The sequence below is a fragment of the Leuresthes tenuis genome, unplaced genomic scaffold (assembly GCF_036924035.1).
Source record: "Leuresthes tenuis unplaced genomic scaffold, fLeuTen1.0.hap1 SCAF_13, whole genome shotgun sequence".
Classification (NCBI taxonomy): domain Eukaryota; kingdom Metazoa; phylum Chordata; class Actinopteri; order Atheriniformes; family Atherinopsidae; genus Leuresthes; species Leuresthes tenuis.
Window position 1 is genome coordinate 9,083,573 of NW_027325367.1, and position 19,870 is coordinate 9,103,442.

Below are 19,870 nucleotides of genomic sequence, written 5' to 3' on the forward strand. Positions count from 1 at the left end.
TTTAGTTCACCCAAAAGAGTTAGAAATCATTTCATGTACAAGTTTTTGTTAATTTCACATACAAATATTATAATAATCAGATTCAGATTAATCAAAAGATTGAAACAAAAAAAAAACTAAACTAAAAAAAAGAAAAACAATCTTAAAACAGTCTTGGTTGTTTATGACATTGTATATAATTGATATATATATTTGTCACACATTTATGTGAAATATTTGAAAGAGGAAAAAAATGAATTTAAGATTGAACTGCTCCAGCCCCTCTGAAATGGATTAAGCGGGTATGGAAAATCGATGACTGTTACTAGTTCTCTGAAATGATTATTTTAAACAAACATTAAATCGGACAATATAAGTAACAGTAACTGATGATTTACATTATTTTACAGAAAACATATATGAACACTTGTTTATTATTATTTTACAGAGGGGATTTTATATATATATAAATTCATATAAAACAATCTAATTCAGGCAATGGTGACCATATAAACAAACTCAAAATTATATACATGTTTGAAAACCTCTTTTTACTAGGAAATGTTCCAGTAACTAGATCTTGCTATAAAACTACCAAATTCTATCCAACTTTTTTTGGAGTTGACAAATGACAGTATCAAGGTGTTCATCTCACTTCCCAGGCTCATTAGTTACATTAAGATGATTATCTCATGGCATTTTCACATTTAATATCGGCGTTTTTACTCCATTAGACTTCACAGAAAACAGATTCCGGGGGCAAGACCGTCTAAAGTCTCTAAATTGACCAGAGCATGGAAAAATGAAATAATATTGGCTTTGTGGCGTCATGTTTTTATTTTGAAAGGCAGGCTGGACTCGTTTCCGGTTTGGTCGTGTTGATCCTTTGTGTACATTGCCGCGATGTGAATCGGGATCTGGAGAAAGATAACGGGTCCTTCCAGCAACGTAAAGAAAAAGAAAATCGCTGTTCCTCGTATTTGATGCGCACATGTATATCTTGTGTGGCGGTGGTCTGACGTGCTGCGTTGAGCTCAGGTCCGCTGCGGACAGCCTTCCTGTCGTTTTCTCTAAAGGGAGCTCAGTAGCTAGCTGAGTTGACGGTGATGATGCATCGAAGGATTTATCCCGGTGTCTCTGACTGAGATGGAGCCAGCGACGATTAAGTGGAGCTGCTTGCTAGCCAGCTAGCGAGCTAACGGCGCCCGCCGGGATCCCCTGTGCCCGAGCAGACCTGGATAGCTAAATGGGTGGAAGTGCGGTTTTATCGCAGATGATTTGCTGTAACACTGTCACATCCTCACATCTCAGCCCCCAGATTTGATTGAGTTGACATGCCAGCCAGCAAAAATTGCTAACTTAACCGTTCAGGTTAGCTACACGTGACACAGTTTATCTCGCTTCAACAATTGGTAACACCTCTGACCGTCCTTGGATGCTTCAGAGACATTAATTGGGTGAGTAACATGAGCTACCAGAGTTTTGCAACTAAACTACAGGGTGGGACTACACTCTGGATGAGCCACACAGATATTCCGCTTTGCGCCATCCAGCGCCCGACTCAGCGTCTGGTAGTGTATCTTAAAATACCTAACAATGTACGCCTTTGAGCTGCCTTTTTTATTTATGTCGCTGCCTTTCGCGTTGACACAGAAACCCACGGGTTGTCAATTCTGGCATGTTTCGTAGCATTTGTTTCCGTTATGCTAACTCACCCTACTGCTAGCTAGCATGTGAAGTACTCTCCGTCCCCGGCGAATGGTCCTTTTAAGGTGCTGTCTTAACATGTATTACTTTGACTGCTTGACCCAGCGAGCAGGCGGTCTCAAATACCCAAACTCCAATCTTAAGAAATAAATGCTCTTGAATGATAATCAGCATAGTGTCCTCTAAGCGTGCGCTGCATATAAATGCCGTGAAATAGCCTTATCCTAACCAGTTAGCGGTTTAACATCACATTCTGTGACCTATCAGATCCTGTGACCTGTCCTGAGGATGTTTTAACTTAACTTTTCGATATTAATAGGTGGTGCCTCGGTATTTATATAGCATGACAAATCAGGGGTGAAAGAAGCAGATTTGACTTAAACACCTTCAACAAATATTGTGTAAATATTCCATTACAAGTACAACTCCCACCTGATTAATTCATATAATGATTAGTCTATTGTGCTGAAAGCTGATCAAGTGCTGGTTTGCTCCCTGATTGGAAATCTTTCATGTGATTGTTGGGAAGCTTCAGAGTGAAAACCAGCATGTTACTGCTAGAGCTCAAGTTAGTTTATGTACAGTATAAAATACAGCATAATATATTGGTATACACTGGTCAAAAGATGATTCTCGGGTGGTGAAAGTTGGAAAAAGCAAAGTCCAGTTACACAAATGTGTTTATTGTTTTCAGTTTTTCATAAAATATGCAAAATATTGGATAATTCGTTGTAATGTTTCAGAGATGTCTTAATTTGGCTTTCCGTATGGGAAGCTGAGATGTGACCTTGACTGAGCCCTGCTGTCTAGCAGGTTTCTTTGGGTATTATTAGTTTAATCTTGGAGAGGGTTTGCAGAACTTTGTTTGCATGACATATCTATAAAGAACAAAATCAAACCAAAAACAAAAGTATGCTTTGACTTGGCTGGTCAGCTGTCTTGAGCAGGCACCTCCTACCACTCCAGTTGAGCCCAGCTGGGGTCCCTCTGCATTGTCTTCTTTGTTTAGAAAAGGTTCCAACATGAAATGACCCGTATGTAAGCAAGATAAGAGCTGGTTGAATTCTCCAACTGCTAAGGAAGGGAGCTTTGGTGCCGCTTTTATTTTCTCCTTTTAGCAGTAGAGGCAATGAACCATCCTTCATGAAAGTAGAGGAGATGAAACCCTCCCACAGTTCCTTACAATCACAACATCCAAAGCAATGCTCGATACATGTAGATAATTAGGAGGCCAGCCCTCCTCCCCGTTGCTCTTTGACCTCATGAGGGTTTCAGCTGAGGTCAAAGGAAGTTGTTCAGGAACACACACAGGACAAGATTGAATACATTCAATGTACTGTCATAGAGTTGGGACATAAAAAACCGAAAGCTTTTCATTGCATGTGAAATACGGATAACCCCCTCAGATGCGGGATGAGACGTCAACATTTTTATCTCTTTCTTGGAAATCTCTAAAAGTGAATTCCATTTGATTAGCCTTTTTGTCAATTCTGAACCGGATGTTTACATATAGTTTAGGTGACGTTCAAAGACGCAGTTGATTCGATGGGGACTTGAACATGGTCTAAAATTGCAAAAGCTTGTTATTTTAATTTAGATAGTTTAGAGTCCTTTTTTATTATTTTTTTTATGACTTAAAGTCTTAAAGTTAAAGAAAATGTAGAAAGCACAAAATTTAATTCTGAATCGTGTATGTATGTGTTATACAGGATTAAACATGTGCAGTTCAGCTGGCATTCCTATTTTGGGTCACATAATTTGATATTACAGCGACACGTGGTGGGTTGTGGAGTAATTTGTAGATTTTTTTGTTACTAACTGCTGCTGCTTGCCTGTTTCAGACGGTGTGTATCAGGATGGCACAGCTGTTGGACGGGGCCGGCAAACTGGGCTGGATTCTCCTCATTTCTGTGCTCCGTTTTGTGTTTATGTTCTTCAACAACTGTGTAGCCATCCCATCCTACTGCTTATACCTGCTGCTTCTTCAGCCACTGAGAATATGGGACAGCTCCACTTTCTGGAACATCGAAGGAGCCATGTTCAAATGGTTGCTGGCCATGGTGTCTTCATGGGGCTGGATTGCAGGTTATACAGGTGAGATACGCTGTCATTCACACCACTCTGTCACTGCTTTGTGTCCTGCCTTGCATGCACAGGTCTATTTGCATGCTCAAGTCAGTGGTGACAAACTACCGATGTGCAGCATGGCTCTGAAACCTGTTTGAGCTCAGTTTACCTAATGTCACGCACGTCTCTTTCACTGAGAAATGCCTGCACATGGGTGTAAGGGACCAGCTGGGGCAGCACAGATGGTTAAATGAAAATAAGATGGTTTTACACGTATGAAGAAAAAAGCATATCTCAGTTTTTGGTCATAAGTGGCACAGCAGCTTTGTGTTGGTTCAGTTCCATGTCTTGAAATACACAGCACAGTCTTTAGTTTTTAAATGTTTGCACTGGACCATACATTCACATTTGCACTTTGAGTGCATCTGAATATTGAGTTTCTGCGCAGTCCTGAAAAGTAAAGAATGGTTTTCTAGTGTTTTCCAGGAGTGTGGAAAACCCTTTTGTTCCAACTGCTGGATATATACATACTCTATTTTCGAGTGCTTATGACAGAGGATGTGTGTAAATAATGGACATCACAATATCATCTGTAAAGCTGAAGATACACTGGCTGTTAACTTTGTCTTCATCACGGCTGCCTCAGGTATCCTGCGTTTGTGTGGCGCATCCTCAGGAATTAACGTTGCATGTACAGACGCTGGAATCTGTAGGTGACCGGCAGGGAGGGTGGAAGGCTCACTTCTGATGTTTCCATGTTTTTCGTCTTAAGATCAACACAGTGCTACCTTCTATTCACCACATATTTACGCTTCTGCTTCCATCCTGTAAATCCGGCTGCAGCTTCCGGCCTGAGCGACCAGGTGAGCTGCTTACCTGAGCGTGAGGTGAAACAGCAACTGTATTTTCAGCCTCAGTTGATCAACCATGTAGAAGTCTAGTTTAACGCGTTGGTCTTTGTCACCTTGGTTTTTGACAGTGCACGTGTTGAGTTACTAAGAGCCCGCTGAGATGTAAGCGTCATGGTGGCCGTGGCTCAGGTGGAAGAACAGGTTGCCAAATTAATTTCTCACTAAATTTAAGATTTGTGCCTCCGACAAAGACCATTTAACCATAAATCAATCTCTAGATAGATTCGTACTTGTACATCACGAATGACATGTTGATTTCAACCATAAACCTATTTATGAGTTTGGAGAATGGTTAAAATATTCATGTTCGAACGGAAATCTCCCGACACTGGCTGTGAAACGCTTTCACAGTGGTTCGATTTATCATTATTTCTTCTTTCTGACCAGAAGGCAACATCCTCGTTTTTATTTTCTGTGGTTTCCATGGTGTCTGAAGCAGGCGGCTGTTGAGCCCCACCGCTGCAGGGGACAGCTGGTTCACGGTGAACTTGATGTTGTTGAAAACTTTCTGTGTGGATTTTATTACCCGTGAATAATCACGGCAGGACAGACGCCATTAACACGTTAAAGAGACAAAATGATGAACTCAAAATGTCTGAAATGATCTGTGTTATATGCTGAGGGGCCCTTCCAGGAGCTTTGGCAGCACTTGTCAGATTATTTCCGCCCTGTGTTAGCATCGCTACTTGAATAAATTGCTGCGCACTGGTTTGGTGTTGACTGATTTTTCTGAGCTATCATCTGGCAAAAATGTGATATAACAGTAGCATGCATGTTCAGAATGTAAAATACATGTTAACAGTTGTGTTTTTAACTGATTTTAAACATTTAAATGTTTTGGGCACGTCATTGGTAAATAAGCTATTGTTTCAGTTGATCTTTCCCATAAAAGCCAGAAATTTCCTGGTTTCTGTTTGTCACTTTGAGGATTTTCCTGTGTTTTATATGAGTAAATAACGCCTCATTACATTTTGTTTCATGCATCATTTGTTATTGTTTCATTTGTGGGGTGCAGCTCATACAGTCGAGGCACAGGACCGGCGACGCCTCATAGCTGAACAGGGACGGGACAGCTGACGCACGATACCCGACACAGCGGAATATTCCAGTGTTTTCTGTTGGTTCCTCTCAGCCGCCTGGTCGTGTGTCCTTAAGTGACGCCGGCCACGGTGGTGTTCGGTTGCACAAAGCTGTGAGCAAAATGCTTACAAATTGCTAAGTGGGGGAACACGGGAAGCAACAAGTGTCACTGATTAATTATTCAAAGCTTTCAGCTTATAGAAAAGTGGCGTTGAGTTGACCATCATGTGTTGCAGACCTTGACGCACAGAGTTAGTAAGAGAGATGCTGGTCAGCCATATCGTGTGATTGGGGGCTAAAGTTACAGTGCAACATGCCGTGTAATTTACAACCTGACACCGTGTTTTTTTTTTTTTGTGTGCACGTGACATGGATCTGATTATTTTACAGTAAATACTTGAAACCCTGATGTTTGGTCAGGTTGTAGTCTGGTCAGCTGCATCTTAAAGGAAATTCACGTGCGTGTGTCTGACAGCTGATTGGGACTCTGCAGACGTGGACATATAGGTTTCTTTTCCAGTTCATGGACATGTTATCGATGTACAGTTCATTTGGAAGGTGTGGACAGCGCAAAAAGTCTCCCGTTTTGTTTTTCTGCTCGTCATCTTCTCTGTCTGGAACGTTGTTTTTCTGAGTCGGGATTGACGCCTGCGACGTTGGCACAAATAGTCCATGCGGAGTCCAAGTGTTTAAGCGGATGTGCAAAGGATGAGCTTCCTTTTCCTTCACACAAACCATTTTTTAACTAATGGGACTATGGTCTGAACAGTCACATGTAATAGATCCATAATCGACTATAGACACATTATCATTTTCAATGTCAGTGAAATGCAGAAAAATGAATTTGATGTATAAAAGGTGGCTCAGTGGGTCCATAGATATGCAGTGAGTACACAAAGACTGTTTTTTACACCAAAGATAACATGTTTAAACCAGTTTTTAAACCTGAGAGCATTTGGTAAAATTAGTCAATTAAATCCTTTTTACCCCCAGTAATCCTGAAGCAACAATGTATGCGGAATCAGTGCATTAAGTTCCACAAACTTCCAAGTTAAAAGCTTGTAAGCTCCTTGTGAGATGCTATGATTGGTAAATGTGTGTGAACACGTGTGTTGTGTTCCCGTTGTTGCTGACTGGAGACGAACGCTGATGAACAGAGATGAGTTTGGAAAAATGTTACCAGAAAGGAAGACTAGAATAAAAGCAGTGATTGATGTTGAATGTGTCATATTAATATGAGATAAGCCCAGATATGATGCAGAGGAGTTACAGCACAAACATTTCAGGTGTTATGTTGTTATTTGGAAGCTTGGGCAGATGATCTGTCTTGACTTCTTTCTGATATTTAAGGGGGAAGATGCGAGATCTGATCAGTATGGAAGCGTAAACACAGGAACTGGAAGTTTACCGTTAGAGGAAATGTCTCCTGGGCAGGGTAGTGTGGTCGGTAGCAGCTGTCTCGGTGTATGTGTGACTTTTGCTTTTGTGCTTAAGAACGATGGGACTTCATACATATCAGTTTTTGTCTGAGCTCTTGTCTATTTTCTTCTGTTTTATTTCTGAGAACAGTTACTTATTCTGTCGTGTTTAAGTCTTATGCAAACAGCTCTGCAACTCATCTAGATTGTAGATTTATCTTGTTATGAGAGGTTGCCAATAGTTACCTAAATGTTTTTTTTTATGACCTGGATGTAGACCAGAGTAAATTTGATGAAAAAGGTATTTTATAGAAGCGTTCTGCTCTGGCTGCACGTGAAGTAAAGAAATGTTAGTTGCGTGACCAAACTTAGTTTTGGTTAACTCAGAAATAAAAGGATGTTGCATCATCTCCACTGGAGAAGCAGAACTGTGATGCTTTGTAAATATTCTGGATGATTTTATCAGAGTCAAACCCTGCATTAAACTGCTCAAACTTTGTTGCAGATACTAAGTTTCAGTCATTAAGTGAAGGGTGATTGTGTTAGAAAGAGGTGAACGCACTCAGTGTTTATCATTAAATGATTCTTGAACTTTAACTTCAAACTAACTAGAGCTGCATCCTGCCTTTTTTTCTTAATTACATACACAGTGGCGGGAGGAAGAATTTTTACATTGCACCCAGGAGACAGGACTTGTTCTTTGGGTGCTGGATTTCTTGGAAGATGGGCTACAACATTTGATATTTATGATGCAAACGAAGCACAGAGCTTGATGTTTTATTTCTTTAAGTCAGTCAGTCATTCATGACTAAAACACATGAACCTCATCTGTTTGGAGATGCTTGTTTTACTAAAGAACACGCTGGCCCAATATTGCATCGCCACTACTGTTTGCTCGTTAGTCTCACTTTACCGTGCGCTGTTTGTTTTATTATATAAGCTAATGGCATTGTAATGTTGCCTAAAGGACACGTGCATGTAATGATTAAGGCTACATTTGAAGAACGGGAAGCTATGTTGCTGTGCTGTTGAGACTCACAGCTGGGAAATAGTCCAAAAATATTCTTGTAATGTTCATTTATGACACATTTTGACTTTAATGCCATAGCCAAGCCTACTTTAATTGTGTCTGGTGTTATCTGTTAGATTCCTGTGTATTTTATTTCGTGGAATTGGTGCTATGCAGAAGTTTGCACTTTCCTTCAACTTGACCCCTTTTTCATACTGTTGTCAGGAGCATCTTGGCTGTATTTGGTCTGATGGGACACTGAAAACTTATTCCTGCAGGTTTGCTGCACCTTTTAGTGTGTTCATGAGTCGGTGGTCTGTCAGACCTGTTCGGGGGGGGGGGCAATAACTCAACATGCAGACATTGCTCACTTGTTTCCTAGTTCTAAGTTTCATTGCTCAGTCTTTGATCAAAGTGAGAATAATGTTTCAATGAAAACTGAGTATAACAGTAGAACTCTGTGTTTATCTCCCCCGTATATATGAAAATAAGGTTGTCCAGACTTGGATCCATCTGCAGCTCCCTCAGAGATATCTTTAGCTCCTGTTTTTCTTCTCTTCACTGACTGATTTATCCTCAGTGAATCAGCAGAAATTGAATCTTCAAAAATGTTTTTGATAATTGGTTGTTTAAACCATCATCCTCCCAATATTTGGTGGCTCCAGGTCGTAACAATTTTCCATTTAGCTTCAAACGTGTAATAATGTTATTAAGCCAACCAACATGAGGTGTATCACAACAAGGAAAGAGGCTCCTGCTGAATGTGGCTAACATTAAAACACAATCATCCCTTGGATTGCAATGTTCCTGTGAAATTTTATGGCACAAGAATGATCAGATTTGAGACGGCTCAGAGCTGAAGTAAATTCACTGTGGATCACCTCACTTTGACGCTGTAACAGACTGCTTTGCATTCGATAAAGTCGCCGTACACCCACGGAAGTGTTACCAGTTAGTTGGCTGATTGGACTCTTCTCTGGACTGTGTGGGTGCGTACAGATCATCTTTGATTGACATTTCCCTGCCAGGCCTGAATTATCTTTTTTTCACCCGTTTAGGTGATGCGATTGATAACTTGGGTTATTTTCCGTATGCTGACCTGTGTCATACCTCTCATTTTTGTCATGTTCTGTCCTGTTTGACCTGTATTTTAAGTCATCACACTGCTTGTCAGGAGGATCTTTGTAACAGATGCGCAGAGCTTCTCTTACAGCAATAGCTCTGGGCTTTAACTTACAGAACGCATGCGTTTGATGTCTTGCCAGCAGACTTGGGTAAATGTATGATGTGTATAGATGAATACACAGAATGGATTGAGACTGACCAGGAAGTGTCTTTTAACACAAGCGAAAAAATGATCCATTGTGGAAAAATGGCCTCGCAGCTCATGTTCATTTGAGAGGGCGATAGCATGAATGGAAATTAACATCCCTTTTGTTTTGAGGTCCTGGTAAGTGGAGGCTGATGTTTAATTCCCTCGTGCACAGAGAGACATTGTGGGGTATTTGTGTAAATGAGCAGATTATAATTTGTTGAGTTGTGATGTGACTGATGCAACAAAAATGGAGAACAGATGGATTTTTTTTCCAAATTATTTATAAACTTCAAAATGAGGCCAAGAAACTGACGGCAATTCATGAGCCACACTCACTCCTTTGAATTAACACCTAATATGTTTACATTAACAGTTAAGTCGAGCTGCAGTTAGATCTGGTCATTTAGTTTGACCTCTGTCACGGTGTACATGCACTTACTTTGTTGTAATTATTGGGCTTTTTCCCGTTGACCTGTTGCACCATGGAACCAAACTATGGACAATTTAGCTGCTGGAAAATCAGTCAATACAGTGTTGAGTGGTGAATTGGGCACCTTTACAGGTCTGTGCACTTTGTACGCGCTGTACCTGTTACTGTTTTTACAAAAAGGTGCATCTTTGCCTGATTACTCTCTGTTGTTACCGTCTTCTTCTTCTGCCACAGCTTGGGATGTAGTTGAGCGAATACGTGCAGGAATAATTCGGCCCCTGAGGTGCGTTATCTGGGTGTGTTCGTCTAGCTTTGAGAGCTTCAGTTTCATTCAATGTCAGTTGAACTAACACGTTTCCATTTATTTTAAGTTTATTGTCTGACTGACACAATAATTTTTTTTTTTTTTTTTAACTGTCATGGAGGCTTACTCATTGAAACTCTGTGATAGGTCTTCACACTAAATGCATTCGAACCAAACATAACTTGTTACTGTGTTGCCTGATCACTGTTATTACTCTTTTGCATGTAATGTAAATATAATCTGTCTGTCTGAGTCAGTTTAATCCTACTTTGTAACTCACCTTCCTGCCATTGTTTGGATATTTATTGTATTTATGTAGATGGCTATTCGACATATATTTATTTAATTTATTCTTTGAAGCGTACGGCATTTTATCCAAAACAAAATTCAGTTTGTTGAAAGTTCAGAAAACGACTGGGTTTGCAGTGCTGATGGAAAGACGGGTGTTTGGCTTTTTCTGTGGTCTGGTTTATTTTTACGAGACTGTCATTCTGATGGAGAAAGTGATGGCATGCATAAGATGTGGTTTTACAATGATATAGACGGCAGCACCTGTTGGTTTGGTGTCGTCCTTGACGGCCCTTTGATTAGATTTTTGTGTTTTTATGTGGACGGTGTGGAAAACCCTGTTCTAAAACACATACATGTGCATGTTTACTGGGCCTTAGATGACATGGATGTTTTCTTCCTGCAAAGAAAAAAGCAAGAACTTGTTGCATAACTTGCATTATTCCACGACTGGACCCTCACCGACTCTGAGGTGTCTATATTCACTTATTTGTTGGAACTTCCCACATTTACCATAATGGTGGAGTTGATCTTGAGTTGATATTTTGTACTTCAAAAATAAACTCAAGTGTGTGGGAGAGCAAAGCCTTTACTCTGCTCCACATATTGTACCTTGACTCGATCCACATATTGCGTGAATAACATGTTGAGGTCAGAATGAACCCTATCTAGATGATGACGAAGACGCAGAAGAGTCCTCAGACAGCAGGCGCCAAATAGAGATTGGGTTTGAGCCACTTACACACTGAATGATGTAGAAAGGTATAAAGAGTTGTCCCAAAACGGAGGTCATTGGGAATTTCCCTGAATGCTGAAATGTACATGTCTCTGTGACGGTCTGTTCAATAAATTCCCCATAAGAGGCTGACACGACGAGTCCGACTACTCTTTTCTCCACAACAGGTGCCAGTTGATGTGATCGAGAGGCTCTTTGGCATTTCCGTAGTGAAGTTATATATACCGTAAACAACATGCCTGTAAAAAGCCACATATCTGATAATGTAGCACTAGCCTGCAGTCTCGATTGTGTTGTGATAACACCTGACTATTTCTGCCCTGCAGAACCCCCCCACACACACACACACAGAAAAAATCTGTTACTGATAGTGCTCTGTACAAATTCTGGTTATTTTAAGAGCTCCTAATTATGGCTTCCATAGTTTACCACTCGTGACTTATCGCTCTTTACCAAGTTGATTTTCTCAACCGAGATGTCCATTCCATGCGATTCCTCCTTCTCTCACTGTGTTCAGATGAAACGGAAGATTTTGTGATGTGTTGCCAGTTCTCACACCTCCAAAGAAATAAAGAGATGAGCAGCAAGGTCAGCGGTACACCGTTTAGCTGACCACGGATACTGTATTAGACGCTGTGCCTGCGGCGTTACTGTCATCCTGCTGAGCTAACTGTGTCATTTCTCAAAGACAATTTCCCTAATGTATTCTATGTGACAGATGACCCATCTTTGTGATATCACTTATGCTCCTCTCCTGCAACAGTGTGGAACAGCAAGCATGAGGGGATGTTCCACATGAAATGACATTGTCTTCAGGGTACAGACACCCCACTCACCCCTGTCCAAGTGTCACAAATGTCTGAATATGCTCCCAATTCCCAAGCCCATGAGGATTTATCTTATTCATCAGGGAACTGGAGGTCAAACCAAAGCCCACATTGAACATGCCAATAACTTGTACCCTTGCATCTTTAAAAAACAAACCAAAAAAAAAAAAGAAGTTTTTTGGGGTTTTTTTAGCAAAAGAAGCCCCAAAAAACTGATTAAGTGTAGTGATATCTTCTTTTGAGATGGCCCAGAACTGAAAACACTTTGCATTTCCAGGCTGCGAGGTATGGTAGCGAATGTTGAATGAGCAATGACTGTACTGTACTGCTTATGTCATTACATCTCTGCATAAAACAAAGATTAAATGACCTCAAATGTCTAAGTAGCTGTCGTAGATTTAACTGTGATATATGTCTTTGAATAGTGATGAGCAACGTGCACGGAGCTTTCTGCTTTGTGTTTGCAGTCAGAGTACATTTACCGGTATCTGCTAATGAACCCGCCGTATGCGTAGGTTGTGCTTCTGCATTATGACTACGTCTCATTTAGAACGGCAGCAGATACAGTGGGTTGAATTTCAGGGTAAAATGAGAACTTTCAGCCTCTCACATATGATTTTTGTCGAGTAAGGGGTGCTCCAATCAGGATTTTTGGGGCAGATCACATGATGTATTTGAAGCCTTTGCTGCACAACATTTATTTACATATAAATACTATTTTTAACAATGTTCTCTGTTAAGTATTTAATTCAGAAATCAGAAGGTGCCATGTTTTGGCAGCAGCTCATTTATTATTAGGTAACGTGCATCTCCACAGCCGCCTGTTCTTAGTTATTGGGAGAAGCTTAGAGCTTAGAAAGTATATCTTTCTTAGGGTATAGGATGATGAAATACTCATTAAAGCTGCAGCATTTTGTGCTGTTATGACATTGAATACAGTATTGTTTGTGATCCTGGAGCATGCTACTGTGTTGATGGTACCTTCTCCCACGGATTCAGTGATAAATGTGCGTTGCAGTTGTTTTATTCATGCAAGGAAAATAAGAACTGCTGTTACTGTTATCAGTGACATGGAAATATAGCAGCAGTTAGCCTTAGTAATGCCGTCTGTATCCTAATTAGTTGATGTTGAACGTTCGATGTTAGATTATTTATCTTAAACCCTCCTGTCTGTCGGATGTGGGCTCCACCCTGGCCCTTCTGTTTTAGACAGATAAACACTTGTTTCTTGAATTTGCCTTTGTATATAAATCAAACAACAAATCAATTTAAACCATTTTATTCTAACCCCCCCCCCCCCCTTGTTTGCTCCTGTAAACTGAGGGTGAAATTGCAGCCCTCATAACTTTCATTAGGAGGGTTTCACTTCTATTGATATTGCTTATTGCAGCAGCTTTACTTACAGCTGTCCACTTGTGATTGGATCAGTCAGGATGCATGTCGATACCAGCTGTAAAAGGGATGTGAAGTGAAACCCAAGCATTCTGCTCCAAAGGTTAGTTAATCCAACTTAAAAAGCATATAGCCGCAAATAATTAAACCTGAAGTAAAGTATTAGAAAAGGTGAATAAGTCCCTCCTAAACAGACTTTTTACCAGTGAAGTTGAGTCAGACACAGACTGACATTTCACAATCTCATGACATGTTGTGTCCTCCACTTTGTAAGAACTGTTTAACTCCTGATGCCAAAGACATTCAGAAATGTGAGTTAATGTAAATAACTGTCCTGCTCCCAGGTCTCAGCAGTGTTTTGCTCTAAATGCTTTCTTCTGGGAGCTGTATTGTTTTGCATTGGAGTTGAGCTTCACTAGTCAAAAGTGTTCTTTTGAATCTTACTCTTACACAAGTCGGCAGGTATTGTGTTAAGTTCCCCAAACAGAGGAAGCTCCCACTGTACAAACTAAAGCCTCTGATGCAACATTAGCATCACACAGAACTGGAACTGGTGAGGCTTGCCCTGAGGATCACCTGTCAACGACTGCAGCCTGGCTGGATCTTTTCACCTCCTTGGTTCTCTGTTAATATCCAGAGCTGTTGAAGTGTATTTAATTTGCAAAGAAAGCTCATGTGTCCTCCTGCAGCGTTATGCCCCCTCCCTCGTCTCACATAAGCTCTGTTTCCTCCTTTGTTGCAGCTTCCACGTGTATCCAGCCAACAGTCAGGTGAATGGTTAGTGAAGTGGCCCGTATGTTCTAAATAGGCAGCTGACAATGTAAATCAGGAGAAGAGAACATTTCACATAAACTCTTATTGTTGCTGATTGACGCAGGGAATTTTCAGATTGAAAGTATTTGTAAAGTAGAAGTACTATCAGCCTGAAACTGTATCAAAGGTCTTTTAATCTACTACATAGTAAAGACCTATGTACAACCATGCCTTTTTAAATGAACTTTAACCTTTAAGCACGTATATTCGTCCCTCTGAAATGATACAGTACTAATCAAAGGATAAGAACAACACAGACAATTCAAAGCAAATATCTGTCACTATTATATAGCATTGAGTTTTCAGATTTAAGAGTTTTCTATTTTCGTCATTGTTAATGCATTTTGTTTGAATTGTTAAATCAGACACTTCAGTTTGGATTGTGAAAGCATTTCAGCTCCTCAGAATTATTTTGTTTTGGACACTGCATTCCAGCGATCCCTGTATAAACTGTGTTTGCTCCAACCAGCAGGGGTTTGGGAGCACTCTTTTGGAAGTAACGTTTGATGCTAGCACGAGTTCACTTGAAGCGACTGCTCTCATCAGTCACTTTACAACAGAGATCTTAAATGAGCTGCAGATAGAAGATGCAGTGTATTCATTTCAGGCCACAGTGAACATGCTATGTTGAATCTTGCATTGTTCAGGTAAGAAACTGTAGTTGGAGCAGAGCACAGAAGCACATGGTGTTTTTGAGAAGTCTTTTTTCTTTTATGACCGATGATTCCCACACGTGTGTTTGCACAAGCGAAGGTGCTTCTCATTTTAGTGTAGTCACGGGTCACTCCCTTAAGGTCATTATGTGAAGGTGGAGGAATAACTAAACATCTGATCTGCTGAGCAGGAGGATGAGAAGCCGAACCTGGCCGTGAAACTAAAAGAAGACGTTCCTCTTCCTGTTTGACGGGACACAGCCATCCAGCTGAGTGTGCACACACCTTCATTACGAGCCTGTGTGGGCATGATTAAAACAGGCAGGCAGCCCCGTTTTTCCGTCATCATGCTTGCTTTGGTTTGAACTGTTCTGAACCGGAGGCTCGTAGTCATATAACGTACTTGTAAATGATGAAAAAGCCAGCTGGAGTTAAGTGAGTAGGTAGTCGTTTGGCCGGCAGCGGCCTCATATAGAAACTCCTGGCTTTTCAATATACTGTGTCACAGTTTGTGTTGTAACAGTTACGAGAGCACTACACCTTATGGTGATTAGTTTGGAATTTCCCCTTAAGCCATGAATAGAGGTCTTATCTTATCTCATCTAGTCTCTTATATCTTGTACTTTCTAGCTGTATGGAAGTGCCACATCACCAGTTAAAGCTGTCAGTGTAATGATGAAAAGCTCATACTTCCTACAACATGCTGTGGACAATTTTTAGGGCCTCGGTTGCCGTGTGCCTGATGGTTGTTCTTGGTGCGTACATCAGTTATTCACCTCCTTTTATTAATCCTCCCTGTCTGTGACATTTGAATAAAGCTGGCTATGAACTCGTAAAACAAAATGAGTCATATCTCAACAACATTGTCAGCTCACGATCAAAATTGTGCTGTGGGTAGATGAGACCTTGATGTACCTGTGTGCAGTGTTCCCTGCTTGATGTGCCTGCACTCGGCCCAGAGAACTGCAGTTTGCAGTTATATTTTGCTTTGTGTTATTTTTATCACGTTGACGGTGAACACAGCCCTGGTTCTGCTCTCAGATGTAAGTGGATGCTTTTTGTGGATTCACTGAGGAGGGAAACATTATTTTGGACCTTCAAATAAGCCTCATCTCCCGTTGTTGCAGGATTTAGACCCAACGTCTTGCTCATCCTGCAGTTAGTCAGGGAGTTCCCATCCTAACAAGTCATATTTCAACCGAGGATTGAATATTTCAACTGTTTTGGGTTTTTTTTATTACAAAATATAGAACTAGACTCCAAAAAACCTTCAAGTAAACAAACTCTGGTTTGAGTGGTCACAAGTGAAAGTGAGTGAGACCCCCCCCCCCCCCTTTCACTTGTCACAGTAACATGCATAAAATCCTTCTTCTGCACAGAATCATTAAAGCCATTGCTGGATGTGCTCTGAGTGTCTTTTTTCCCCACATTAGGTTTCTTCGTATTTGCTCGCTGTAATTATGTGAGAAATGTCTGCAGTGGGTGTGAACAGCTGAAAACGTTGCTCTTACAAAAGTAGACAACTCGCTGAATATGAAAAATGAGTCTATGGCTTATTACTGGTAAAAAAAAACCTTTATTGCCCTTACAGTATTAATTGTGCTTTTTGTCTTATTTTAACATCGTTATTTAGCATGACTGAAACTAAAATGCAGCATTCAGTTCTGACACTAATCTGGATCACGTACGATAATGATGCTTTCACTTGTTGCATCTAAAAAAGACGAGACCATGAAGAAGGAAAGTATTTCCTCAATTAGAGGCTGATTTAATGGCTCAGGGTACCAAGCCTTTGTTAGAGACTGGCCTTCTTTTAAAAATCTCCCAGTTCTGGGTATTGGTCTTAACATTTAACAGAAACTACGTATCTCTCTGTGTATTCGTGAAGCGTTGTGTTAAGAAAATAGAACACACCGTGTAAAGCAAACTTGTTGCCTTAAATAAACTATTTGTCTTGGGTCATACTGTGTGTTTGGTTGCTGTTTAATACCTTTAAATCCTTCCTCATAGTGTTCCGGGGATTTCGGTGTAATGAGTTTTTTGTGGTGAATCTGGATGCAGATTAGTAATTTCAGAATAATCTCAAAGTGAAAAATTCTCATAAATTGTTGCTCATCAGTTTAAAAAAGAGAACTGGGAGGACTGTGTTCCAGTGGTCTGTTGTTGTGTATTTAAAGATGATTCAGATGTAAATCCTAAGAGCATGAATAGGGGTAACTGGACTTCTTCTTAGTGCAGTATAAACTGCGCCATGCTTCTACTTTTTCTTGATCTTATAAGGTCATTCTATAATAAACACTAAACAACAAGTGTTGGAGCCTCCGATTATACATGCATAATGATGCAGGCTTATCAGTATAGCACTCAACAGCCCTACGTGTATATCACCACCAAGAGAAAACAGCGATTGTATAGTGGGAACCAATTGGAGGACAAATTTAGAACAGCAGAAATAAGACGCAGCTTCAGAATTATAAAGAGGATTCAGGCCCCACGGAGCTGATGCATTTGCCTTTTCCACCTTGTGTTTGGAGGGAAGATGCACTTTATCCTACAGCCGTAGACTTATAGATTAGCTAAATCACACAGAAAAATCTCCTGGTTGACAACAAAAACGTCTAAGAAGGTCAAAATGAGGACAGCGGTGGAAATACAAAGAGCGTTATTGTGAGGAAAAGCAAGTCATCGCCTTCATTAAGAGGAAAAGGTTTCTGAAGTGGTTGCATCAAGCATATACCGAGAGTTTTAGTGATCAATTAATTCAAACGGAACTGAAGTTACATGAAGGCTTGCGTGTTTAATCAAAGCGTTTCTCTTTGTTTTGCTTTGCAGTCACAGAATGGGGTGATGATGTGCGGCCTATCTCTGAAGAAGAAGCCATGGTCATCGTCAATCACCAATCCACAGGAGATGTTTGCACTCTCATGATGTGCCTGCAAGACAAGGGCACGGTAAGAAATTCAAGAGAGAGAAAGTGTGGAGGTTGCACTGGTGACATCAGTATAAATGAAAAGCACCTCAGCAGCGTGAGCCTGCAGGACTCTGTGCGCCGTCTATATAAGGCAGCTGTCGAAAGCTGTTACAGCGTTGTCACTCCAAAGTAGGAGGAATTGTAAATATTAGTCTACACCCCTTCAGTTTGATGTTTATATATGGTAAATGGACTTGTACTTGTATAGCGCTTTTCTAGTCTAACTGACCACTCAAAGCGCTTCACTACATGCCGCATTCACCCCACTCATACAGCACGTCTTAAGATACTTAACTACGTGCTTTTTCTAATCATTCGTACACACTCAGGCAACGTGGGGTTCAGTGTCTTGCCCAAGGACATGTAGCCGGGGAAGCCAAAGTCGAACCACTGACCTTCCGATTGGTGGGCGACTGCTCTTCCTCCTGAGCTATATATCAGACAAATTATGCCCTTTTTTTCCCCCACAAGTTGACACAACTCCCTGCAGTCTTAATGAGAGGTCAAAATACCACAGAAAGACCTTTTTAGACCACAGAACTACGCCTCTATTCCCGTTGAGCCGTTTCAGGACATAAGGTGACCCCATCGACTGGACCGCACCCCTCTCATCTGCAGGTTCTGCCCCTTTTGAGAATGGTTTTAGTTAATAACTCTTTAACTCTTATTTCCACATGACAGAGCATAACGTAAATAGCCAGAGACTGAACACAAACTCCGGCTCAGATTACCACCCACCAAAGTCCCAGAGAAATAACTGACTGGCAATGTTTTCTCCAGATATCCAGATTTTCCTTGTGTGCTCTTTGACCACAGACATTTGGTACTTATTTTGCACTGAGACAGTTTTGTCAACAGTCTTGCATCGAACTTATTAAAACACTGCATCACAGAACTGAAAGGCCAGCTGAACAGTTAATTCTCGCTTCAGTCGCTTCAGTGACAAGTGGGGAGGAGGAAATTCCAGCTCCCGACAGGGAAAAAGAACAAAGAAAGAATGCCAATTTGAAAGGTTGATCAGACTTTCTTGTTGGGACATAAAAGATTAGACACAGACCTGGAAGAGCATTGTTAGCTCATTTCTTTTTCAATTATTCAAGTATTTCTTATTTCTGGTACTTTTTGTGTTTTTTCACTTTGTCTGCCTCATATACAAAGTCTATGATGGGCCATAGGGTGAGGATTGTTCTTCTTGAGTTCAGGGAAAGCTTTAAGCGGTTTACTTAAGCTGAAAATGTTGAACAAACACTGAAAAATTCACATCAGAGAACAATAAACACAAATAGAATGAAAATGCACACAACAAAAATGTAAGGTTGCATGAATGATCAGCTGTTTCAGCTTCCACTGTAAAAAGAAATGAACGGCAACAAGAAGATAGCTTTAGTTTTTATCTTCTTTTTCAAGGTTTGGTTTATGTTTAACCACCACAACGCCCTCTGCTTCTTAATTGCAGCCACGTGAAATACCGACACTGTTCTTATCTTTTTATAAGGAACTGCAACCTAGTTTGTTTGCCCCAGTTGATTGAAATGTGTCTCATGAAGCGACATTTCAATACTTTGCGTCAAATTCACTTGACAGTTATGTGAAAACATGGCTTCAGTTTTGCCCTGAAACTGTGATGATGCCTTTTTAAAGAGGCAGTAGGGATGTATGGCAGCACAGACAGCGGTGTGGTTTGCTGCAGTCGAATTACAAGATGTGAGTTTGTACAGCAGGCGACAGAATAGTCCAAAGGATGACACAGTCGCTTTGCATTCTTTAAACACTGCAAATAGACATGAAGGCAGAACGTGTCCAATTATCAGAGAGCACACACAGTTTTTTGTTTCAGTAGGGTAATTTTATTCAATTCATTTTCAAATTAAAAATATGTCATGTACATGCCGAGGGGGGGTCAGCTGTGGTGTTGTGGTGTTTTCTTTGCTTTGGTTTCAGCTGGCATGGCACTGAAGCTGCCAAGCTGC

General features: G+C 40.7%; 1 protein-coding gene across 3 annotated transcripts in view; it reads left to right on the forward strand.

Annotated features, from left to right (window-relative positions):
* Positions 1-852: 852 nt before the first annotated feature.
* lpgat1 (lysophosphatidylglycerol acyltransferase 1) overlaps positions 853-19,870 on the forward strand; it is a 45,302-nt gene continuing 26,284 nt past the window's right edge. The window contains exons 1-3 of one of the 3 annotated variants that reach the window (XM_072362930.1): positions 853-1,436; positions 3,528-3,780; positions 17,762-17,880. In XM_072362930.1, the coding sequence (XP_072219031.1) occupies positions 3,543-3,780; positions 17,762-17,880 (357 nt within the window). In that variant the 5' untranslated portion in view covers positions 853-1,436; positions 3,528-3,542. Of the gene's footprint in view, positions 1,437-1,473; positions 1,551-3,527; positions 3,781-17,761; positions 17,881-19,870 lie in introns of those variants that run through there. The other 2 variants (XM_072362931.1, XM_072362929.1) reach the window with 2 other exon arrangements.